This window comes from Panthera onca, chromosome B3, assembly GCF_046562875.1.
Source record: "Panthera onca isolate mPanOnc1 chromosome B3, mPanOnc1 haplotype 2, whole genome shotgun sequence".
Taxonomy (NCBI): Eukaryota; Metazoa; Chordata; class Mammalia; order Carnivora; family Felidae; genus Panthera; species Panthera onca.
This window is the reverse complement of record NC_138344.1, coordinates 24,740,612-24,766,479: the sequence shown is the minus strand read 5'-3', so window position 1 is coordinate 24,766,479 and position 25,868 is coordinate 24,740,612. Positions and strand designations below refer to the sequence as shown.

The following is a 25,868-nucleotide window of genomic DNA, read 5'->3' as shown; positions in this document are numbered from 1 at the left end:
ATTCTCTGTTTAATGTACACGATGCACTGGAAAACAGTAAGAACTGATGTTTGAGTAATTACTGTTATGGCTGTATTCTGTGTCAGAAACTATGTTGTTGTGGTAGAGTAATAATCACATGGGGTGGTGTTAACAGTATTTGTGATTGCTGTGATTTTTAACCACTTGCACTTTTTGTGTGATGATTTACTTGTGTGAGCAAAGAGTTAATTTTTTTTAACATGTTGTGACACTTCGTAGAGAAAAGAGAATGACAAGCCTGAGCAATGAGCTGATTTTTAAAAAATCCATTAACTATCGTCACTTATCCAAAAGACTTATTCCCTGCATTTCCCTCCTTTCTCCCCATTTCCTTCCCACATTCCTCTCCTCATTTGTTTGTATGGTTTATGGCACTGCTGCATCTATCAGTGGCAAAACTACCAATGAGAGACTTTATGGTGAGCTATCGTTTTTTCATCAAGTGGAATGATAAAGAAATTGTGGGTTTACACATTGGTTATTTAATTTTTTTAATGTTTATTTTTGAGAGAGACAGAGACAGAGCACAAGTGGGGGAGGGGCAGAGAAAGAGGGAGACACGGAATCCAAAGCAGGCTCCAGGCTCAGAACTGTCAGCACAGAGCCGAACGTGGGTCTCGAACTCATGAACTGTGACATCATGACCTGAGCCGAAGTCTGACACCCAACCAACTGAGCCACCCAGGCGCCCCACATATTGGTTATTTAGATGTTTTTCATTAAGTATTTGTGCAAAATTTTTAGTGCACATTGAGGAACTCTCCTTTTATTATAAGTTCCTATTTTCCAGATGGAATTTGCTTCTCTAAATCTATATTGGAAGTTGAAAGGTGCTGGTCTGTTTCAAAAAACTCATTCATCCCTTTCAATCATTAATGGCTTCCTTTGCTGTTTTCTCATGTTCTCTTATCTTCATTAGAGCAGTAATCCTTTCAGCTCACTTACCAGTACTGTTCTACTAATTGCTGTTAGTTCTACAATGATTGGTTATCATTCAGTATAAAAATGAGAAAACATGAGCTAAGTACTGTGTGTGTATTGGCATTCTGAAGAGGTTACTGGGCAGACTCCTTCCATGAAATTTCCCTGCCCTACATAGATGTTATACAGAAGAGCAAGTGTCTTTTAGAATGGAATGGTCTAAGCCATTTCTCTAATATATGCATGCTGTTATTTTAGGTCTCCGAATTCAATCCTTTGACGTTCACCAGTGTAATCGAGTGTGAGAAGCCAAACAACGACCTGACTAGGTTTCGTGGTTGCATGTGAGTATTGTATATATGCCTGAGCTTTTTCTTCTGTTTGACAAACATATACACATACACACACACACACACACACATACACATACACACACACACACACACACGTGTGTGTGTGTGTGTGTGTGTGTATGTGTATCTGTATATGCATACAGTTCTAAAATATGCATTTAAGATTCTTTACCACCTTTGTAGTCTTTTGGGAATGTTGCCCATACTTGAGCCTCTTTGGTTGCTTATGGGACTTGTTTACAAGATCTTGTCAGCAGTAGAAACTTAGCCACATTGCCTGTGATGAGTAGTTTCTGCTTTTCCTTCCTCTAGTTGGCCCTGGAAAGGTGAGGGGAACAAGGGAAGTATGGTTGACTACACATGGCCCCATTAAATGGAAGCACAGGGGCCACACAAGAGGAGCCTGGGTAGAAGCTCATTCATTCATTCACTTAGGTACTCAGTCATTGATCCAAGTGTTTTTTGAGCATCTGCTGCGTGATAGACCCTGTTGAAGACTCTGAGAGGACTGCTGTGAACTGCCTTCATGTTTATTTCATTCTAGTTAGGGGAAAAGACCATAAACAAAAAAATACGTATAGTATATACTGTGTCAAATAGTTCTATCCCTTGCTCCAAAAGGGAAAGGCAAAAAGGTGGATAAATGTGTTGGGTGCTTGCTGAAGTTGAGCTATGGGTACATGGGAAGTATATGCTAGTCTCTCTACTTTCATGTTCATTTGGAAACTTTAATAATAATAATTGTGTGTGTGTGTGTGTGTGTGTGTGTGTGTGTGTGTGTGTGTAGTTGGTTGGCTTGGGGAAAAATAAAATGGGAGAGAAAAGGGAGTGTCAGCATGGAGTTGCTGAGTTGGGTGCCAGAGCAGGTGGGGGCAGCCTCACAGAGAATAAATGAGATGTGTGGGCAAGATCCTGAGGACTTCATGTTTGACCTTTTGGACCTTAGTCTGCACTCTTAGGCTTAGACCTCTTGTGTGACGAACTTGGGGCCTTTTCTCTGCCAGTTTTCCTGCTTGAGATGTGAGGTGACCAGTCGGCCCGCTGCTTGGTGGTCCAGGCACAGAGTGGCCCCCCACAAACATGTGGGGGTGAGGCAGGGTGCTCTCTTTTATGGAAGTGAGCTTCCTTTCCATGACCTTTCAGTGTATATTTGAATCTTTGTGTTCACTGGCACATCCAGCATTGTTGCCTCTGCCCACTACTCAGGAGACTTTCTGTCATGCTGCAAGGTGATCAATGAATGAAAAGTGTTAAGTAGTAAAGGCTGAATGAAATGTGTGTGCTGCCAAGAGATGGCCTAGTCACCCACTGAGATTGCTGATCCATGCCTGAAGATCAGAACTTGGAAAATGTTAGATCATCCCTTAAAGGAACCAACTAAAAGAGGATAAAAGTTAAGAAAAATGTTAAAATGCAGTATGTAAAAGTTAGGGGGAGAATACTCAACTACTCACATATAACTGGTCTGCCATGGATTTTTCCAGCCTCTGTGGCCAGAGGCCCTTTAACCCGTTGTCCCCAGGACTTCATATATGGCACTATTCTTAGCACTACTGTGAATTTCCACGACCACATCAGCTGAATGGAGCAGATGCTGGGTTTCCAAAGACCCTAAAATAACCATTTTGAAGGGTGTTAGGACATCCTCTAGGGAGACTATTCTATGTATCTTCTTGTTCATGGGTAATTTTGGGGAGCCAACTCTACCAAGGAAGAAGAGTAGGCATCCTTCACCAAAGACCATCTTGTAGTCTGTCTTCTCTTCTGTGGGATTCCTCCAACACCCCTGAAAGATGCAGTGCTCCTGTGCTCTCATGACTGTTCACACTTTTGTTGCCTGCGCTTGAGTTGGATTAACACTGAAATGGATTCAACCCTAGGTCCGCAGCTCTTAGTCTTGCCCTCCAGGAACTACCTTTGTCGTAGGGCTTAAAAAACAAACAAACAAACGAAAAAACCACTTTTATTTTGAGAGACAGCATGAGTGGGGAAGGGACAGAGAGAAAGAGAGAGAATCCCAAGCAGGCTCTGCACTGTCAACGCAGAGCCCAACATGGGCCTAGATCCCATGAACTACAAGATCACTACCTGAGCTGAAACCAAGAGTCAGACACTTAACCGGCTGAACCACCCAGGCACTCCTGTCATAGGGCTATTAAACAAGTCCAGCTTAGTGTTGATGCCGGCAGGCTCTGGAGCCCACACTTTCTAGCTAGATAACCTTGGGCAATCTGCTTAACTTTATTTGTCATATAATGGGGAAGATCACAGGAATCCCCTCAAGTCCTTGGTGCAAAGTTTTAGTCAATCTAATACACACAATTCTTTCAGAAGTGTGCTTAATAAATACTTGCAACTATTGTGGTTGTTGCTGCTGTTGTTAATATTACCGTTATAGATGACACTTTAGAGCAGGGAGATAAAAGAGTCAGAAGAGAGATTTAGGCAAAAACACAAATGTGTCCAGGGGAGGGAGATTTGTCTTCAGTGTGTTTATTAGGAGAAGCCATAGAAGAAAGGAAAATGGGGTTTTGAGATTTCCTGAGTTTGAGGGGCCGGCAAGTGCATAAGGTGCAGTGACATTTTTTGATAGAAAAAAAAAAGTGGGCCAGGACTTCAGGGGAGTAGGAGCTAAAGGTCAGGTTTGAAGACCTTCTACCTACAAGTCATGTATGAACTCAGAGAAGAGGCCCAGGAACATGGACAGAAGGCTAGGGAAAAAAGGAAAGGAATAAATACAGAATAACCCCATAGGTAGGAGCAGGTGTCCTTGGGTGTGATAGGGATGTAGTTCCAAGGATGGTACAGTGGTGGAGGCATAGCAGGGACACTCAGGAGAAAATCTGCATGCTAGACTCCACAGGCAGCCTAAGAAATGGGAGGGCTACACCATTGGAGTATAGGCCCAGAGGGGCAGAGTCCAGATTGCAGGAGGTAGAAGAGGAATTATATTTTTCCACCACTCTTTCTAGAAATGTGGCTTAAAAAGCAAGAACAGGGCTAGAGCTGAAAGCTTCAAAGAAAAGGGATGGACTCTTAGTAGGAAAAGAGAAGATAACAAAAAGCCAGGCTGGTGGAGATCTACATGGGGGCATGGTAACTTTCAAGTGGGGAGTTGGTGATCAATGAGGGGTAACATCACGCAGTTCCTAACTCACCTCCAGCACTGCATGGCCTCCACACCCTGCCCTTAGCTGACTCGGCACCCCCAAACACTTCTTTCTTTAGAAGATGGCCACTTAGGTGGACATCATTCTGCCCCACGGCCAGCCAGGCTTACTCGGCTTCTCTGGCTGATGCCTACAGCAAATATTCCTAATACAAGGGCCCTTGCTGGCACATCTCCTGAGAAAGTAACGCAAGAAGGGCAGCTCCCTGCTGCATGAATCTTTCCCTGCTCTGCTGTCTAGTTTTGCCATGCTTTCTCCTTACTTTTTCCAACAAATTGTCCTGCACTGAGGCTCGCCTCTGAGTCTGGACACAAATCCCAGTAGTCTAGGTGCTGCACATTCAGGCCTCTGCATACTAGACTGCTGTTTAATTATGATTTGCTGTTTCCACCAAGGCAGGCATTTTGGATTGGCTACAGAAAGGTCAGGGTGTGGCTAGCCTCTCTCTCAGCAGACCAACACCCTCTGGACGTAGGACACAGATGACCCTGAGTTAAAAGTTTTTTTCCTCTGGTGACTGTGGTGCAAATAGCATGAGCAGCCCTGCCACAGTCAGGCTGAAGTGCTTCAGGAAGAGTGAGGGGAGAGGAGGACAGGTAAGGTGAGCATCAGGGAAGAGGCCTGTTCACACCACTGTGTCCTGTTTGGGGCAGAGAAAAGGGAGACCTCAGTTCCCATATTGGTCCTTATGCTCAGGGGTGGGACTAGCTTGGGTGGTAGATCTGCGGTTTAGGCCCATGGAGCCGATCAGCAGCCAGTTCCTTAGTCTGCTGGTTTGCTAGCTTTCATTATCTGCTGAGGGTGACCTTCCTTCAGTCTTGACTCAGCTGCTGCCCTGTAGCCTCACTCCGGCCGTGAGATCAGGCCAAGCCTAGCCACCATTTATACCAGCAGGTTTCACTCATATTTGGACCATCCAATCTGAACTAAAACTTTAGCTATTTGCACTTGAAGACCTAAGCTTGGATTTACAGCAAGAAGAACCAAGTTTGAATTCCAGCTTTGCCCACTGACTGAGCAAGTTATTCCACATTTCAGAACGTGGCTTCCTCCTAATGCTGGAGATAACAATGGCTGACATGACAATGGAGAGAAAGAATCTGGGTGAAGCATGAGGTGAATTAGAACACTTCATAAGAGAGGTGTTAGCCTTGGTGTGTGATTCTGCTGGTATGAAATGCCTCCAATAGGAATGTGTTTATGATGTGGAAAGTGTTGGGGTTTGGAGCCGACTGCCAAGAAAGAATTTTTGAGATGTCTTCAGTGCAAAAAGGTGGTTTTATTAAAGCATGAGGATAGGACCCTTGGGCAGAAAGAGCTTTGCTGGAGTTGTGAAGAGCAATTGATTATATATTTGGGAGTTGGGGGAGATAAAGACAGGGGAAGTTTCCAAAAAGATTTTCATATGCTAAAGAAGACTGAGGATCCTGGAGGCCTAGCTGTTGTTTAGCTAAGGTTGTTTTTCCCTCTAGCACAGTATTAACATTAAGACATTTGGGAGTTCCTGGAGAAATGTCATCCTCTACCTGCCTCAAATATTTGTCATTGGGCTACAGGTTATAAGGAAATTTAATATTATCTATATTTTCTTTTTGCGTTTGTTTCCCACATCATGTAGATACAGAAAGCGCATTAATGGTTGCCATGATTTGGGAGTGGAAGGGGCATGGAGAGTGACTGCCAATAGATCTGGGGTTTCTTTTTAGGATGATGGAAATGTTTTAAAATTAGCTGATAGTGATAGCTGTACAACTCTGAATATACAAAAAACAAAACACTCAACCACATACACTTTAAATGAGTGAATTTTATGGTATGTGAAATGTGTCTCAAGCTGTTAAAAAAAAAGTGTTAGGAGCTTCATTATTCCAGTGTACTTTAATGCTCACTGTTTAAGACCTTCCTGTAAGCACTAACCAAATCCTGATTGTTCTCTACCCCTTGGGCTGCCCTCTTCCTGCCCCGAGGCATTGCAGCTCAGAGAGGCCCATGGGAATGGGAACCAGCTCAGAGGCCCTATGCCCCAGCAGCTCTGGGCACCCTGCTCAGATGTGCTCAGCCAACTTCATGGCATATGGTGGGTGACTTCTGAGGCCACTAGTCAATCAAATATTTTCACTTACCCTTAGGAATAAAGCAGAGAGGTTGGTTGGTTTAGTCTGGCCTAAAATTCCATTTCAGGTTGTAAAAAGCCAGGTTCTATTTCTTATCCCAGAGTCCTCCACAGAGTGAGCTCTGAGCTCCCTCCCTATATGGTGCAGAGCCTTATTTGACCATATAGGGCTGGGAACTTGCCATTGCGAGCCTGAGCGTGCTTGTTGGGGTAGAATCCCCACCTTGTAGATGACAGACTCCACTACCACTGTCACCCTATAGGAGACATCAGTGATGTGGTTTTGGAGTGGTGGGGATCCAGAGCTGAAGGCCAAGAAAGAATTCTTAAGACATCTTTGGTATAAAAAGGTGATTTTATTAAAGCATGGAGACAGGACCCATGGGCAGAAAGAGCTGCACTGGGGTTGTGAAGAATGACTGGTTATATGCTATGGAGTTAGAGGAAGTAAAGGCAAAAGAGAAGCCTCCAAAAAGACTTCCATATACTAAAGAGGACCCCAAAGATACCAGAGGCCCAGCTGTTGTCAAGCTAAGGTTGTTTTTCCCTCTAGTAAAGTATTAGCATTAAGACAGTAGGGAGTTCCTGGAAATATGCTATACTCTGCCTGCCTCAAGTATTTGTCAATGGGCTGCACATTATAAGGAAATTTTTTTGTGTAATTTTTTTTAATGTTTATTTATTTTTGAGAGAGAGAGAGAGAGCAAGTGAGGGAGGGGCAGAAAGAGAGGGAGACACAGGCTCCAGGCTCTGAGCTGTCAGCACAGAGCCCAACACAGGACTCAAACTCACAGTCCTTGAGATCATGACCTGGGCTGAAGTCGGAGGCTTAACAGACTGAGCCACCCAGGAGCCTCATGGAAATTTAATTCTATGTACCATTTCCTTTTTGCCTTTGTTCCCCAACATCATTATGGAGGGGAGGGTGATGCTGGGGCTCCAGGAAACTGAATCTATAGGCTTCTAGAGATTAGGCTATTGATAAATTTGCCTTTTTCTTTTCTTCACTTTTCTTTTCTTTTTTTTTTTTCAGTTTTTTAAATGTTTAGTTTTTGGGGGGGTGGGGGCAGAGAGAGAGGGAGACACAGAATCCGAAGCAGACGCCAGGCTCTGAGTATAGAGCCTGATGTGGGGCTCAAACCCATGAACCACCACAAGATCATGACCCGAGCCAAAGTCAGAGCTTGACTGACTGAGATTCCCAAGATTGCCTTTTTCTTGTAATTTACTAAGACATTTGTAAACTGATGGGAGATTCCTGTCCTGCATGATTGTGATCTCCTTCAGTTAACCATTGTTCTTTCCCTTTCCTTTGTTCTTGGGCAGCTAGAAGTGCCTGAGGAATGTCACACCTATCCCATGGGAGTGGGGGTGGGGATAGTTGCTAGCTTGTGTATGCCCTCAGCTTGCCTTTGGGTCCTTCATCATCAGGACCATTACTAACAGGAGAGCCCTCATGGTTCCTCACCCCTCCTGCCCAGTGTCTGGATGGAGCTTTGTGTGGGTTTATATCCAAGATGTTCTCATTACCAATAATCAGGCATTAAGATGAACTATAACTGCACCAACTGAACTCATTAAAACTGGAAAGTTTTCATTTTACCTTGATAACTTTTAATTGACGTATTTACATATCAAGAAAATCTAACATTGGCATAAAACACACAATTGAGTTATTCCTACACGTAGATAATTCACATAAGTGGAGATCCTTTGAAGCAGGAGTGAGTAAGGCTACAAGAGTTAGTAGCAGCTGAAGTGTCACCCCTGTGAGTCCAGTGGTTCCAGGGAAGGAGTGGCCACCTGGGACTCAAGTCAAGAAGTTACCTGGGGAGTCACACAGCCCTGGTCTAGGGACATACCCGGCCCAATGCTCTCTCCCCAAAAGGTGCCAGGGAATAACCTCCCCATCCTCCCTTGCCTGTGTTCACTCCCCTGCCCTTTTGACATCACCATTGGATGGATCCAACCTGAGGCCAGGGACAAGGCAGCCTTTGCATTTGCCAGGCACTGAGGTAGGCATCTGGGTTGCAGAACAGAATAAAATTTGAGGAGCTCACATTTAGAAGTGGACACAAAGAAGGAGGCATCAAAGAATACCACACAGTTTCCTGTCTATAGGTCCTGGGGAGCTTAACCCAGATAATCTTCCTGAAGGCTATAAAATGTGAGCCCAGGATAACAGGCCAGACTTGTCCAGGCTAATGGGTTCCCTTGGGATGAGAGGCAGTGTGGGTAGAAGGATGTGCAATGTGAGGTGGCTGGAGCCTTAAGCCTGCATGGGAAGGACCCCTAAAGGTGTTGCAGAGCCAGCTGGCCATGTGTATCAAGCATGAGGAAGTAAGGAGCTCACACGGGATGTGCCCAGGAGAATGCAGTGTTCAGATGCACACACTGAAAGGTTGCTTTGGTGACTGTGTGAGAAATGGATAAGAGGGACCAAGGCTGGTGGCATGCTGGCCAGCAAGGGGTGTGTTGCAGGCTCTAAGCACAGAAATGTGGAAGCCTAAATTAGGGTAGTGAGGTACAGAGGGAGCAAGAAGGAGGTGGATTCAAGAAATATCCAGTGAGGAGAGAAAAATTAAGGTTTGGTGTTTGAGTGGGTGTAAAAATGAGGGAGGAGGGGGCAAGAAGGACACCCAAGGATGCTGGTCATGGTGACCAGGGTGAAGGTGGACCACTATCTGGGATGGAGCAGACAGGAGGGCCCAAGTGCTGGAGGTGATGTGACCTAGGGAGGAAGGGAGAGAGCTGCAGGCTGCTGTCCAAGGTTCCTGAACTCTCATGCTACTGCCTGTGACCCTGGACAAGTACACCAGCAGCAAGTATACTTTGCACCTCTGTGTTTGAACCAATGGATTGCTATTTGTTTCTGGTCCTGTTAGCACCTTCACATGCTGGGAGGAACAAGGACTGACGTGCAAGACCCATTACTAACAGCCAGTGCTGGCAGGGAGACATTACAATTCCTGAGAAAGAGCAGCCAGGCAGGTTGTTAATTAGCTAAACTCTGCCATTTCCCAAGGAACCTGCATGTGGTGCTTCCCAGTGCACAGGACATTCTCACCAAACAGCTATCTCATCATCACATTGTACTTTGGGGCAGTTTTGATTTAGAAGAGATTGGTTTGATGAGTCAGGATGCCGGGAGACTTGAACCAGAAAAGCTTTCCTCAGAGGCTCACATGAAATGTTAAAGGATGTGTCAGTGTGCTCAGGGTCACCATAGACCAGGCAGCTTAAACAATAGAAATAAATTTGTTTGTTTGTTTGTTTTTAGAGCAAGCAAGCATGCGCAAGCAAGGGGAGGGGCAGAGGGAAAGGGAGAGAAAATTTTAAGCAGGTACCATGTCCAGCATGAAGCCGAACATGGCGCTCAACCTTAGGACCCTGAGATCATGACCTGAGCCACCCAGGCACCCCAACAACAGAAATTTATTATCTCACATTTCTGAAGGCTGGAAACCTGAGAGCAGAGTATCAGTAGGATTGGTTTCTCCTGAAGCCTTTCTCATTGGCTTGCAGAAGGCTGTCTTCTCCCTGTCTTCATGTGGTTTTAACCTCTATGCTTGTCTATCTCTGTGTCCAAATTTCTCTTTATAAGGACACCAGTCATGGGGTTAGAGCCCATCCGTATGATCTTTTTTGAACTTAATTACCTTTTTAAAGACTCTGTGTCCAAATGTGGTCACATTCTATGGTACTGGGGGTTAGGGCTTCAACAAATGAATTACAGGGTAGGGAGCTTACATCAACCCATACCAAAGAAGTGGGTATTGAGGACAACATTATGGGGTGTGTCTTCCTGGAATCAGGCCTCATAGCTGCTTGGCCTTGGGCCTGTTTTGCCTTTGGAGAGTATTTTTCCTCTCAAAAGACCAAGACAGGGATATAGTCTTCCTTCCCCTTGTTCTTCAGCTATCCTTCTGGAGTTTGGCCTGCCTTCCTCCCGCTTCTAATGCAACGCCCGTTCACTCAAGAAAGGCCATTCATGTCTGTGCACTGCCTGTCCTTGTGGCTGTAATCTTCACAGGCCTGTGCACCTGCTGGTAACGAGTTCTGTTCTGGCTTGGTCTGATAAGAAAGCACAGTATTGCTGGGGCACCTGGGTGGCTCAGTCGGTTGAGTGGCTGACTCTTGATATCAGCTCAGGTCATGACCTCATGGTTTGTGAGATTGAGCCCCTCATTGGGGTTTGAGATTCTTGAGATTCTGCTTGATATGCTCTTTCCCACCCTGTCTCTCTCCCTCCCCTGCTCACATTCCCTTTCTCTCTCTGTCCTCCTCTACTTGCACGTGAACCTGTGCTCTCTTCCAAAATAAGTAAACATTAAAAAAATTAAGCAAAAAAAGAAAGTGCAGTGCTGCTAAAAAGTGTGTCATATCAAAGAAGGCTTAATATAAAATGTTTTTTCTTGTTTTTATTGAGTTTGTCTCTTATTTTGTGTAAGCATGATGGAAACTTTGATTGAAACTGTTTTTTACTACTCTCCCTCAGAAACCGTGTCCATCTCCAGCTGTTACCAAAAGAACTGTGGCCATAGGTATCTTTCATTCCAGAGGTGGGAATGGTGTTTTATATGTACCATCTTATGTATACTGAGGTCTTGATGCATTATCCAACAGTGAGGTTTTCAGTCTTGAATCTTTTTTAAAGCAAAACCTCATTCTGTCCTGGAACTGCCAAATGGGGGCATAGACACACTGTTGTTTGAATACCCCACTGTGTTCCTTTGCATACCTTCTGCAGAAACACTGATGCTGTATCAATTAAGTAACAGGCTTGTGGAAAATGCATCCCCCTAGCATGCATTTTGGCCTTGTCTTTATGATTTAGCCTGTCTTTTTCACCAGAAAATATATTCATTTCCTTGTTGAGAAGAACATGGGTTGTGTCTCAGATTGAATGGCAGCCCTGGCCTATCATTCCAGTGACCAAGGTCTAGATGTGGTAGGAAGTATGGTTTCCCCAGAAACCTTGTATTCTTCCTCTGACCTCGTACCTCCTCGTACCAACTCTATTCTCATGTCAGTGGCACTGTGCTAAGAATTGGTGTGAGGGAAAACACCTTCAGGTGTACTTGGTGAGCTTCAAGAACCACAGAGGAGTTTGGGCTATCCATGTGTGGGAGGGGGAGGCTGTCTACTGATGATGCGAGAAGGTAGCTTTTCTGAAGTCCCCTTTGGAGGCACTGCCTGGTGTAGGCTGGACCCCTACTCTAGTTTCAGAAGCCTCCAAGGCCTCCCCTTGTTCTTCAGACTCCAGGACCATATCTGTCCCACTGTGATCCTAGCATGGGGTGCTCTGGCTGCATGGATGACGAGAGGCCATCCGTAGTGGATCAAGAGGATAAGTTTGAAAACCAGTGGCTTATACTTAGACTGTCTCTCTGAATCAAAACAACAGGGAAACCCATAAAATGGAATGTACCACATTTAAAATTTAATATATTAATGTTTTTAATAACTGTATTACTTTTTATAAGAAAAAAAGGATATAGAAAATGTTGCTGAAACCAATACCATTCCCTTTTCTAAATTTGTCACATTTCTATACACCAATAATGAAGCAACAGAAAGAGAAATTAAGGAATCCATCCCATTTACAATTACACCAAAAACAATAAGATACTTAGGGATAAACCTAACGAAAGAGGTGAAAGACCTATACACTAAAAATTATAAAACACTTGTGAAAGAAATTGAAGGAGTACATGGGTGGTTCAGTTGGTTAAGTGTCTGACTCTTGATTTTAGATCAGGATAATTTCATGGTTCTTGGGATCAAGCCCTGCTTTGGGCTCTGTGCTGACAATGTGGAGTCTTCTTGGTATTCTCTCTCCTGCTTTCTGCCCCTCCCCTGCTTGTGCTCTCACATGTTCTCTCCCTCTCCCTCCCCCCACCCTCTCTCTCAAAATAAATAAGTAAATAAATAAATAAATAAACATTAAAAAAACAAATTGGGGCACCTGGGTGGCTCAGTCACTTAAGCGTCTGACTCCTGGTTTTGGCTCAGGTCATGATCTCATGGTTTATGAGTTTGAGGCCTGCATCAGGCTCTGCACTGTCAGTGCTTGGGATTCTCTCTCTCCTTCTCTGTGCCCCTCCCCTGCTCATGCTCACTCTCTCTCTCTCTCAAAATAAATAAAACTTAAAAAAAAAAGTGACAATGACACAAAGAAATGGAAAGATATTCCATACTCATGGACTGGAAGAACAAATATTGTTAAAATGTCTATACTACCCAAAGCAATCTACACGTTTAATGCAATCCCTATCAAAATACCAACAACATTTTTTGCAGAGCTAGAACAATCAATCCTAACATTTTTATGGAACCACAAAAGATTCCAAATAGCCAAAGAAATCTTGAAAAAGAAAAGTAAAGCTGGAGGCATCACCATTCTGGACTTCCAAGTTATATGACAAAGCTATAGTGATCAAGACAGTATGGCTCTGGCACAAAAGCAGACACATAGATCAATGGAACAGAATACAAAACCCAGAAATGAATCTGTAACTGTATGGTCAATTAATCTTTGACAAAGCAGGAAATAATATCCAATGGAATACAGTGAAGACAGTGGAATGGAATCCAATGAAGACAGTGTCTTCAACTAATGGTGTTGGGAAAACTAAACAGCAAAATGCAGAAGAATGAAACTGGACCACTTTCTTACACCATACACAAAAAGTAAATTCAAAATGGATGCAAGACCTAAATGTGAGACAGGAAGACATTAAAATCCTAGTGGAGAATACAGGCACTAACCTTCTTGACATCAACTGTAGAAACTTCTTACTAGATATGTCTTCTGAGGCAAGGGGAAGAAAGCAAAAATAAACTATTGGGACCTCATAAAGATAAAAATCTTCTGCACAGCAAAGGAAACAGTCAACAAAACTAAAAGGCAGCCTTTGGAATGGGAGAAGATATTTGAAAATGACATATCTGATAAAGGGTTAGTGTCCAAAGTACATAAGAACTTATAAAACTCAACACCCAAAAAACAAATAATCCAATTAAAAAATGGGTAGAAGACATTAAGAAACCATTTTCTAAAAAAGACGTACAGGTGGCCAACAGACACATGAAAAGATGCTCAACATCACTGATTATCAGAGAAATACGAATTAAAACTACAATGGGATATCACCTCAACACCTGTCAGAATGGCTACAATCAGCAGCATAAGAAACAAGTGTTGGTGAGGATGTGGGGAAAAGGGAACATTCCTGCACTAGTGGTGGGAATGCAAACTGGTGCAGCCAATGTGGAAAACAGTATGGAGGTTCCTCAAAAAGTTAAAAACAGAAATATCCTACAATTCAGCAATTGTACTACTAAGTATTTACCCAAAGAATACAAAAATACTAATCCAAAGGGATGTATGCACCCCAGTGTTTATAGCAGCATTATCTTACAATAGCCACACTACGGGAACAGCCCACATGTCTGTCAATTGATTAATGGATAAAGAATAGAGTATATATATAATGAAATATTACTCATCTGTAAAAAAATAATGAAATATTGCCATTTGCAGTGACATGGATGGAGCTAGAGAGTATTATCATAAATAAAATATGTCAGAGAAAGACAAGTAACTTATGATTTGACTCGTGTAGAATTTAAGAAACAAAACAAATGAACATGGGGGGAAAACAGAGAGGCAAACTAAGAAACAGACTCATAACTGTAGGAACAAACTGATGGTCACCAGAGGGCAGGAGCCTCGGGAGATGGGCCAAACAGGTGATGGGGATTAAGGGGTGCACTTGTGATGAGCATTGGTATTGTAGGGAATTTTTGAATCACTATATTGTACACCTGAAACTAAGATTATACTCTTTGTTAACTGTAATTTAAATAAAAACTCAAAGAAAAAGAAGGATTTGTGTATTTGTGACAACACAAGGTACTGATGAGGAGCAGTGTTCTCTATGATGAGCAGGAAGTGGGCAGACCACCTGGCAGCCTTCCCTGGCCAACTTCTAACTAGGCCTCACTGCTCCCAGGTCTGCCCTCTCTAGCTGTGGTCTATCCTTGTGATGAAAATAGGCCTGCAGTGCTGACACCAATTCTGACCTGTGGGGTTTTCCTACACATCAAGCAATCCTGTGACACCACCTGGAGATAGTGTCAGTTCCCACAGGTTAAGGGCTCAGGCCCACAAGACTTCCTCACTTCAGATGCCAGTTACAAGTCCAAGTTGTTACTTGTCCTTCTGACTGATGTGCTATAAAGCAGAGGTTCCCACAATCCCCTTCTCAGGTTTAGTTAATTTGTTAGAGCATGTCACAGAACTCAGAAGACAATTTCCTTACTGTTTACCAGTTCATTATAAAACAATACCATAAAGGATACAAATGAACAGCCAGATGGAGGAGATGCATAGAGCAAGGTATGTGCAAAGGGGTGCAGAGCTTCCATGCCCTGTCTGAGCACCCTGCTCTTCCAGCACCTCCATGTGTTCGCCACCCCAGAAGCTCTCCAAACCCCAACTATTGGGATGTTCCAGAGGCTTCATCACATAGGCATCATCAGTGATTAACTTAATTTCTAGCCCCTGTCCACTCTAGAGAATGGGCGGTAAGGTTGAAAACTCTAAGCTTCTAATCATGGCCTGGTCTTTCTGGTGACTAAACCCCATCCAGGAGTCCACCCAGACTGGCTTCATTAGAACAAAAGACACTGGTATCACCCAGAAAGTTAAAAGGGATTTAGTATCCTATGCCAGGAAAAACTGGAGTCAGAGACCAAATATAAGAACAAAAGATACTGCTAATGCTCTTACCACTTAGGAAATTACAAGAGTTTTAGGTGCCCTATGCTGGGAACTGGAGTCAAGACTAAGTACTAGAAGAAAAGATCCTCCCAGCACCCCTATTTTCCAGGATTTTAGGAGTCCTGCCCAGTTACTAGTGAGCACCAGCTCCCTCTTGGCTCTTGCAGAGATCCACTGAGACAAGCCACCCACTCTTGGAGTTCCCCATGCCCCTTCCCAGACCAGCTTCTAGGCCTTCCTTCCCCAAGGTAGTGCTTCTTGGGACATGAGGTGCTTGGAAGCATCCATGTGATGCATGCTACCTTTTCCTCAACAGTATACATGACAATGGGAAAAAGGCCGGGCTGTATAAAGAAAACCTGCTGTTGCGAGGATGCACCATCAGAAACACGGAAGCTGTTGTTGGCATGGTCATCTATGCAGGTAGGCGTGGCTGTGGTACAGGTAGTCTGTGACAATGCTGGCTTGCCGCCTCTGCTGTACGTTGTTGAATGTTGCTCCTTGTTCTTTCTTTTTTTTCCTGATTATAAAAGCAGCATGTATCTATTGTAAAAATTTAGAAAACCAGAAAAAGAGAAGCAAAATTTCTACTAGTATCTTAACCAAAGTGTTTTCTCAGCATTTTAGCTTATTTATTTCCATTGTTTCTCCATGGTGGTTACATATTTAAGATGAATTTTATACCCTGCTTTTTCGACTGAGCCTAGCCTGTAAGTATGATTGGATGGCAGCACTGTACTTCAGTTCACCAGTCAGGGAGCTCCACACTTCACTGTTGGGCATTGATTTACCATGCCGCTCATGCTCCCCTGCAGGACATGAAACCAAGGCTCTGCTGAACAACAGCGGGCCGCGCTACAAGCGCAGCCAACTTGAGAGGCAGATGAACTGCGACGTGCTCTGGTGTGTCCTCCTCCTCGTTTGTATGTCTCTGTTTTCTGCGGTCGGTAAGTCTCCTTCATGGGTCATGAATAAGAGGGCACTGCTGGACAGCCTCCAGGGAGCCTGGTGGGCTACTGATGACTCATTCTGATCCAGAACTCTAAAGTTAAAACACACATTTGTCATCCACTTAGACTGAAGGGCCATTTGTATCAACATGGGCCATGTTAGAGATGCCTAGATGAAAGATCTTGATAAAATGATACTATTTTTCAAACTTGCAGCTTCTTGGATGGAAGAATGGTTTAATCACACCAGTAGTAATGATTCTGGTAGAAGAAGCAGTAGTAACCTGGTGATAAACTGAGAATAATATATCAGGAGATGCACAAATGCTACTAATGAGAACTCCATGAGAAGAGGGAAAAAAAAGTATTTGGGTGCTAAGAAGGGGTTAGCAGTTAGATTGCACACAGGCTGTGGTACTCTCCAGCCTTCGATGGCCTTCAGACCTGGCATGCTGCCTTTACCTTTACCTCTGGGTAAATGGTCTTCACCACATCCCCTGCCCCCATCATGAAGCAGACAGGTGTGACGTGGTCGTGGAGCTCAGTGGTAAAAGACATAGGTGTATGGGACATGAAAGGGATTTCTGTTATCAGATGGGTGTGTGACCCACTTAATGAAATATGTGCATTGCCTTTGGCTTCTGGGAGTCTATGACATGTGCATTTTGAATCTGTAGCAAAGGTTAGTAATGGGAAGCATCCAGGGCCAAATGGCAAGACTGATGTTTTCTGAGGCACATGTTGGGAAAATCTTCTTGGGGATTTCCCATTGATAGCTTCCAGCGCATATCCAGTTTCTGCCTTATGACCATTTGCTTTTCAGTACCAGCAATAGGAAATGCCTGATATGAGGAAGAGTCTAAGAACCAGTGCTTCCCAGCAGTCTGCTTGTTGGTGCCACCAGTACTGGTCATGTGTTTTTGCTGTCTTACATGGCAAGGCAGACTAATGAGGCCAAATGTGCCTGTGTCAAGTCTTGAAGTTTTGCTTTCATTTGCAGTAGCAATGTTTTATTTTAACATTTAGATGTATGATGTTTCTTTTTGAACATTGCTATAGGACATGGACTGTGGGTATGGCGGTATCAAGAGAAGAAATCATTATTTGATGTCCCTGAGTCTGATGGCAGCTCTTTATCCCCAGTCACAGCTGCAGTTTACTCATTTTTGACAATGATAATAGTTCTGCAGGTAACAGTACTAAGTACCATATGATAATTGCTTTATTTATCTGGTAAGAATTTAAAGTCATCTTACTCTGCTGATAATTTCCTTATAAATTTTGCATCTGGGAGGACCACAAATATACCTGCCTAATGTATTACATCTTACTTACTTTTCCACCTAATTTTTCTATGGGGTCTTTTTGGGTGCTTTTCAAGTTAACTTTCTCCTTTGCTATTCCTCAAATTCTTAAGCTTTGGGGGGTTGGTTTTTGATCATTGTGTTTTATTTTTCCATTCAATTACTTCTTAAAAACCCAAAATTATTATTTTGGAATAATTTTAAGAGTTATAGACAAGTTACAAACAAGAGTACAGAGAGTTTCCATATGTCCCCTTACCCAGAGTCCCCTAATGTGAACATATTATATTACCATGGTGCATTGTCTAAAACAAGAAACTAACTTTGGTACTTTGCCATGAACTAAATCTTAGGCATCATATTCTACTAGTCTTTGTACTAATGTGCTTTTATCTGTTCCAGGATTCAATTCAGGATATCACATTGCATTTTGCAGCATTGGTTTTTATTATCATTATTACTGTTACCATTAGTATTATTAGTTCACATGCCTCGTGAGCAGCTCCTCGTCACTAATTAAGAGTCTATGCCCAAAAGGCCTGTTTAAGAGTGGGGAAGGGACAGTGAGTATCATCCTAGGAACGCAAAGTGAACAGAGGTCATTTGCTTAGCCTTTGCCTACGAGAGGAGCTCTGCTGTCTTTTATCACATGTGCTTCATAGAATGGAAACAGACTTATTTAACTTCCCAAATTAGTCTTTTAGTCTGGTTAGTTCAATACTGTTACTCAAAAAAATGTCTTTTAAACATTGATTTCATGAAGATTATTTTTAAATTGTCAAAGTGTAACTGTGAATATTCTCCTCAAAGCCTTCTTCCCTTTGCTCTATATCGTACAAGATCACAGAAATTGTCCCTCAACACAACCAGCCTCTGGAAAGACTGTCTCTTCTGAACTGTGGGGTTGTGTCCATGGGATGGGCAGCTCCTTGTTGCCAGGAGCCCTGGGAGAGCCTGGGGGCCAATTGCCACTGTGGTGCAAGGTGACTTTGCTTATAAGGACTCTGACTGTGCCTTGTGTTTTTTTTCTCTCTTTCTCTTCTTTCCTTTCATAGCTTCTCTCAAGCACAACTTAGTAATATGAAAATGCTTTCTTCTATCCAAGCCATGGTTACCATTCTTCCAGACATGATAGTGGATTTCTGCTCTGCAGTGACACCATAGGCTGTCCTAGTTTAAACTCTTTGCCAATCCTAATACTTTTTCATTACTGACTCTAAACCAACCTGGTTAAGCCCTTAAAGGTACAGTATAGTCCCTACTTACTTGTGGTTGTAGTCATTTGTCATTTGAATAGATTGGACTAGTTCTCATCTCCTTGTTCCTCACAGTTGTTCCTGTACGCCTTATGTCTTCTAGGTTTTGATCCCAATTTCCTTATATGTTTCCATTGAAATTGTTAAAGTATGCCAAGTCTACTTCATTAATCAGGATATAGAGTTGTACGATGAAGAAACGGACTCGCAGCTGCAGTGTCGAGCTCTCAACATCACCGAAGACTTAGGGCAGATACAGTATATCTTCTCAGATAAAACTGGCACTTTAACTGAGAATAAGATGGTTTTCCGAAGATGCACTGTGTCTGGCATAGAATATTCCCATGATGCAAATGGTGAGTCTCGAGGTAGGAACTCCTAGTCTGGGCTGGACAGGGAGCTGCTGTAGAAAAGCTGCATGCACATGTGCCTGTGTGCACATACATGCACACATGAACATGCACGCGCGCGCGCACACACACACACACACACACACACACACAATAAGCTTCAGGGATTGCTGATTTTTGAGAGACTAAAACATAGGCTGTTAGAGCAACCAGGAGACTGAAGCTTAGCAGCATTTATAGAAGCAAATAATGAATTCCATTTACTGACAGTGCCCTACTCACTGCAGTATCTTAGTGTGGTGGGCATCTGCTTAAACACTCATTTTTTTGTCAGACAAGAGAACCAAGAAGGGCATTCTTGAGGAACTCACTAGTGAGGTATGTGGTCTCTTTGCCATGCCAAGAATGAAGAGATGTTTTTGTTGTCACCCATCGATCTTCTTGTTATTAACTAAAAATTCTCAGAAGGGCATTGGGCAATTCATGCTGTATTCTTCCCCTTAGAAAATGATGTTCATGGAAGCTGAAGAGAAATGTTACTCCTGTTTGAAGTTTACAGGATGTTACTCTTCCCACTTCTCCTTTCCTTATCCTTTGCTGCCTCTGTCCTCCCTGATCCCATAGAGAAGCTATCCACTTCATAAGTGGAGGGTGTGACTAGAACCAGCCACCCACCCGAGTCGGGAAGGGGCACCACAATAAGGGTCCCTGTGCCACAGTAGTGTTTGTGGAGCTGTGGCGCCTCTGAGAGGCACCATCAACTCTGCAACCAGGACTCCCTTTCCTTCCTATAACAGCATCTGAGAACATGAAAGAAGTCTTGCCACAGTAACAGAAGCAAATATAGTATAGGAGTCAGCACGTGGTCATCATTAGGAAACTTATTTATTGAGGGGATATGGTAGGAAAGATCTCAAGGAAGCATGGGATTTTTGTGAGTTTCATAAAACAATTATGATACCCACTAAGGCCCTTTATGTAAAATTAATCATATTAAACAGAAGACATAGGAACTTATACACTATGTTTAACTTTATTTGCCACCCAAAGTAAATGGTCAGTGACTGTGCCCACCTGTCCCTTTTCACTCTACCCTTCTGTAACTCCTCAGCCTAGTGCAGAAGAGCTCATTTGCCTGAAGGCAGAGTTCAGCCTAGTTGTAAAGGAACCAGAGACCCGGGTCTGAAGTCAGGTCAGAAGCAGCCTTTGAAGGCTGGACCTGAGGCTCTATGGGCAGAATCCCAACTAAGATTACAGAAAAATTTTGATAGTTGTTAGATGCTTGTTATAAAACTAAAGGTTGCATTGCCTCTGGAAGATACAGGAAAACATTTCTGGTGAAGACTAAAACAACCAGGCCTCTCCGTTGCATGTTTGAAAGAAATGCTATGATCAGTCATTGACATGCTCCTGGGGCCAAGAGCATCTTCAGCTGTTACTTTATGTGGTCTGACCTCACAGATCTCATTAGTAAAATGAATTCAGATGACTTTGACTTTGTATGATGAGCCCAGTTCACATATATCTGAACCAGCCATGGAGACTCTTGGTATGGCCCTCTGACCTTCTGTCCTGGTGACACAGTGTGCCTAGAATAAAGCATCACCTGCTCCTTGCCTTTATCTTCCCCAGGAACACTGAAGGCATTGCTCAGGCCACTGTTGGTCAGAAATTGCTGCATCACTGTAGACCACAGTCATATCAACAGTGGTCTGAAGGATGGCTACATTTAGGCTAACATCTGACTACTACTGCAGGAGCCTGGGATAGGCAGCTATATCCTTTGAGAGGTTGACACCAAGTTCCTAATGCACAAGCCTAGAAGCTTGACAGCACTGTGTCCAGGCTTTGTTCTTCCTTGATGTTCATTCACCACCAAACTGACTTATATCAGCAGGAGCAGGTGGGATGTGCAGGAGGAGATTTGCTTCTGGGGTGAGGAGCTCCCTCAGTGGGATCCTGGTGTTGGCAATTACTGAGTTTTGTGACCATAATTGACTTACCTTTCCTTATCTCTGTTTTTCTCATCCCGAAAGAAAAGTCTTAACTAAAGAAAGATATTAAATATAAGGCCACAGGCATTGGAGGGCTCCTCTTTGTCCCTTATGCAGGCCACATTGTGTTAAGATATTTTGTGCTCACACCCAGCACTGGACTTGCCCTCGAAGTTCTTAGCAATTGCTTGTTTTGAATGAGTAATCCTCATGAATAGCCTCCTTGCTCACCTATGATGAAATAAGCTGAACTAAAACTGGGCAAAGCCAGAAAAATGTGTTCAGAGCCATTCATTAGCAAGAAACAGAGCAGATGTACTTCATGTGATTCACCGAGTGGCTGGCCACATGGCCACAAGGATTTTTGCTGGGCAATGCCCCACTAAGCATTCAAGTGTAACAGTGCAGTCAAGATCATCTAAAATGGATCTTTGCCGGTGGGTCTATACCCTGGTGACATTTGTCCACTCTATGCAATCCCACAAGGACTGTTAGCCTCCCTATTGGGTAGAGCTTCATCCTTACAAGGTGAATGCAGATAATACCCACCCCCTACCTGACCCTGGACAAGGAGAGCCCGTGGGAAAGCACCATCAATACAGACTGAAAACTATTATTTTTGTGTGATTGCAGGGCAGATGTTCCACTTGTGATCTGTCCTGACAGCCCTAGTGAGTCAGGTGGCCCCATGACCCTGGGATAAGGGCAAAGCCTGGAGCCTGGCTACACTGTGGGAGAGGACTTCATTGCCCTGCCTTCGTCCCCACTGTTTGCTGCCCAAATCACATTCATCACACCTAGGGTCCACCTGAATAGAGGGGCTGTATGTGAATCTGTCTCTGTCCATACCTTACTTGTTTGTGGAGCTCAATGGCCACTGTGCCAAAATGCACAGGATCTTTGCTTTGGCATCACATTGACCTGGGTGTCCTCTCCACCCTCCTGAATCCTGTGTACTTAGCAAGGTCCTTAAGTTTTCTGAGACTCAGTCTTCTCATCTGTGCAGCGGGGTGGAGAATATCAACCTCATGAGGTTGACTGTAGGTGCACATAAAGCCTCCATCTCTCAGTGGAAACTTTTATTAAATGTGGCCTTGCCTTTGGGAAAGTGAGGGTGGTGAGTGCTCTGAATCAGTTTCATTTTCCTAGCCTCCCCATGATGTGTTACCCTGTGTGCCTTTCCCTACAGCCCAGCGTCTGGCCAGGTACCAGGAGGCAGACTCAGAGGAGGAAGAGGCAGTGCCCAGAGGGGGCTCGCTGCCGCAGCGCAGCAGCATTGGGAGCCATCAGAGCATTCGCATCATGCACAGGAGCCAGAGCACCAAGTCACATCGGCGCACAGGCAGCCGGGCCGAGGCCAAGCGGGCCAGCATGCTGTCCAAGCACACAGCTTTCAGCAGCCCTATGGTGAGTCCCACTCAGAGGACAGCAGCTACCCATGCTGGGACAACACCACCTTTCCTTGCCCTGTCATTTCCCTCCATTCATCAGAAGTATCTGTATGTAATAATACAAATGAGCTGTTGCTGGGGGGTTAGCTCTGTTCAGTTAACAGAACTTGTGTGGCCAACACTTTCTTCACCCTACATTGCTGGATCTTTTCTAAAACACTGACATGGCCCCTTTTTCATGGCCTCTAAGGCCGGGGAATTGTTGGTGAACTACTCAGATCAGTGATGGAGAGGAAGTCTGTCCTACCAAATGAAATGAATAAAACATCAGAGCAAGATGACAACTGTGAAAAAGAAGACAGATGGGAAAAAAAAAGTTTTAAGTAGATGAGCCCGAATCCAATAAACTTCTTTCTCCATTGCCTTGCCCCAACATTTATGGACCATTCTCATCAGGCAGGGAAATTTCCAGAAGTGAATGAGTGATAGCCTTTAAAAGATCCTTTCACTTCTAAAATGTTTTAAGAACAGAGAGGAAGAATCCATTTTGATCACTCTGTGTTGGCCTCATTCTTCTGTGCCCTTTGAAACCTATATAGGCTGCCATTTAAATTGTGCTTGCTGATTGGTGGTTTTATACAGGGCACTTGGGAGTCGGGCTCTACCACCTGGCAGGAGGAGCACTGTGTTGAAAACAAGCTTTTCTGACATCGATGTAACAATATGGGTCCAAGGGTATTTGAAATATTCAAACTTTCTGACCTAGGAATTTAGTGATTCAGTCAAAAATTTCTGTGCATAGAAGTTTATCAATGAAAAAAATATGTATTCAGTGATAAAAGAATGGCCAAATGAATTATAGTATGTCTATTTCTAAGTTGTTAAAAGTTGTATTTTCAAATGATTCTTAAAAGCCTGGAAAAGATCAGACTGCAGTTAGCCCTTGACCAACACAGGTTTGAACTGTGCTGGTCCACTTACATGCAAAATTTAAAAAAAAAGAAATATAGTGCAGTACTGTAATTGTATTTTCCTTATGATTTTCATATTTTATTTTTGCTAACTTACTTTATTGTAAGAATACAGTATATAATACATATAAAATTCAAAATATGGTGTTAGTCCATTGTTCATGTTATCAGTATGGCTTCTGGTCAGTAGTAGGCTAATTTTGGGAGTGTCAGAAGTTATACATGGACTTTTCGATTGCATGGGGGGGTCAGCACCCCAACCCCCTGCATTGTTCAGGGGTCAACTGTGTATAACGTTTTGGGGAACATGAAACTGCCAATTTATGTATATTTTTTTTATTGAGGTATAATTGACATATAATGTGTAAATTTAAGGTGGGAAATGCAAATCAAAACCATAATAAGATATCATTTCACACCTGTTAGAATGGTTATCATCAAAAAGACCAGAGATAAGAAGTGTCAGCAAGGATATAGGGAAAAGGGAACCCTCCATTCATGCACTATTGGTGAGAATGTAAACTGGTGCAGCCACTAGGGAACACAGTATGGAGTTTCCTTAAAAGCTTATAAATAGAATTACTGTATGATCCAGCAATCCCACTTCTGGGTTTATATCAAAAGAAAATGTATAAAATATTTTATTATATATATAAGGTAAGTGTCTAGAAAAAAGACTGGAAGGAAACAGAAGCACGTGTTTCAAAAAGTATGTATGTGAGGTGGTGCGATGCAGATTTGTTCCATTTTCCCTTCTCTTTTTCAAATTTTTCTGAGTCAGATATGCTATAATAATCTATATTCTTAGCTGTATTATTTTTTAATGACAACATATATATGTTCTATATAAGAATATATACATTTCATTTCACATATAATGGATATTATATTCTTACACAATTTAAAATTATGCGTAAGTCATCACTATAAAATGGCATATGTAGATGAGTCAGATGAAGGGGCCTTTACAACTTAGAATAAAATCAAGGTGCCTTAAATAGTCAAGCACCAGGATGCTTGGCAGGTCACTGGGTCATACTCACCCCTAAGCCTCCATTTTCTTGCAGGAGAAAGACATTACACCTGACCCAAAGCTGTTTGAGAAGGTGAGTGAATGTGACAGGTGTTTGGCCATCGCAAGGCACCAGGAATACCCACTGGCCCACCTCTCACCAGAGCTCTCTGATGTGTTTGACTTTTTCATCGCACTCACCATCTGCAACACAGTAGTAGTCACATCCCCGGATCAACCACGACAAAAGGCAAGTTCTAGAGTCTCCCTGTGAAGCTGATACCTTTGACCTTCAGCATGGCCCCACTGTTGTCAGTCTACCCTTTCCAACAGGACTATTTACACTACCTCTCTCGGGTTTAAGGGGATATATCAGGGGGCTTTATATGGGACAAGCCAGCTCACTGGTTCTGTGGTGCCATTCCTAGGCTACCAGAGGCAGGTGAGGGGTTTGGGTCCAAGTAAGAGAGGACAACTTCCTCCCATGATGGGTGGGGCACATAACAGCCTGGCCTGGAGTGAGGCTGCCCTACACTACCTACACAGAATTTCAGGGCTCCAAATTCTCAGAGAAGAGTGCACAAGACAGGCTTGGGCCCCAGACAAATCACCTGGACTTGAATCCTGACTTTATCACTCAGCTGAGTGGCTTTGGATAAGCCTTCCCCTCCTGTGCCTTATGTGACATGAGGCCAGTGGTGAGGGTTAGGGAAAGGGCTCAGAGTAGGGCTTGGCACACAATAAATGTATTTGATGTTAACAAAGGCTTTTAACATCATCTTTCAAGGAGAAGTGGTCAAGAATCGATGGGAAGTTACTTAAGATGGTGGAAACATAGCAGTAATCCAAGTTGGTTTTTGTTTGGGTTAATAATAAGATTCTTAAAGTTTCATGTGCAAAAAGATCCTCTCTAACCCAGGTGCTTCTGAGAAAGTCCTCTAAGTGGGCCGGATGTATGCTTGTATAGGGTGCACCTAAGGATGGATGTGCATAATGCAGCAAGGCAACTTTAAATGGGTAAAAATAAAAGTGTTCTAGGGCTAGATGCATGCCATAGACCTGCCTCTCAATCCCCTACCCTCCCAGACCCCTTTCCCTCCTCCTGGGTTAGCCCTTTTACCAGGTTCCACTGATGGCGCCATTGGTGTGTGATGTGGCCTGAACAAGAGGTCTCTGCTCTCTCTTGGCAGCAGCCTATCTGGCAGTAATGCAGCACCCCCTGTGCCCTTGCTTCTGCGACACTGGCCTGCAAAAGCCCCAGTGGGCCTGGTAGA

The 25,868-nt window shown here is 43.5% G+C and overlaps 1 protein-coding gene across 3 annotated transcripts in view; it reads left to right on the top strand.

Annotated features, from left to right (window-relative positions):
- Nucleotides 1-25,868, top strand: part of ATP10A (ATPase phospholipid transporting 10A (putative)) — a 177,614-nt gene that overhangs the window by 122,806 nt on the left and 28,940 nt on the right. For all 3 annotated transcript variants that reach the window (XM_060617912.3, XM_060617913.3, XM_060617911.3), the window contains exons 3-9: nt 1,201-1,286; nt 15,683-15,789; nt 16,182-16,313; nt 17,376-17,506; nt 18,980-19,232; nt 22,410-22,627; nt 24,650-24,844. In XM_060617912.3, coding sequence (XP_060473895.3) covers nt 1,201-1,286; nt 15,683-15,789; nt 16,182-16,313; nt 17,376-17,506; nt 18,980-19,232; nt 22,410-22,627; nt 24,650-24,844 — 1,122 coding nt within the window. The remainder of the gene's footprint in view (nt 1-1,200; nt 1,287-15,682; nt 15,790-16,181; nt 16,314-17,375; nt 17,507-18,979; nt 19,233-22,409; nt 22,628-24,649; nt 24,845-25,868) is intronic.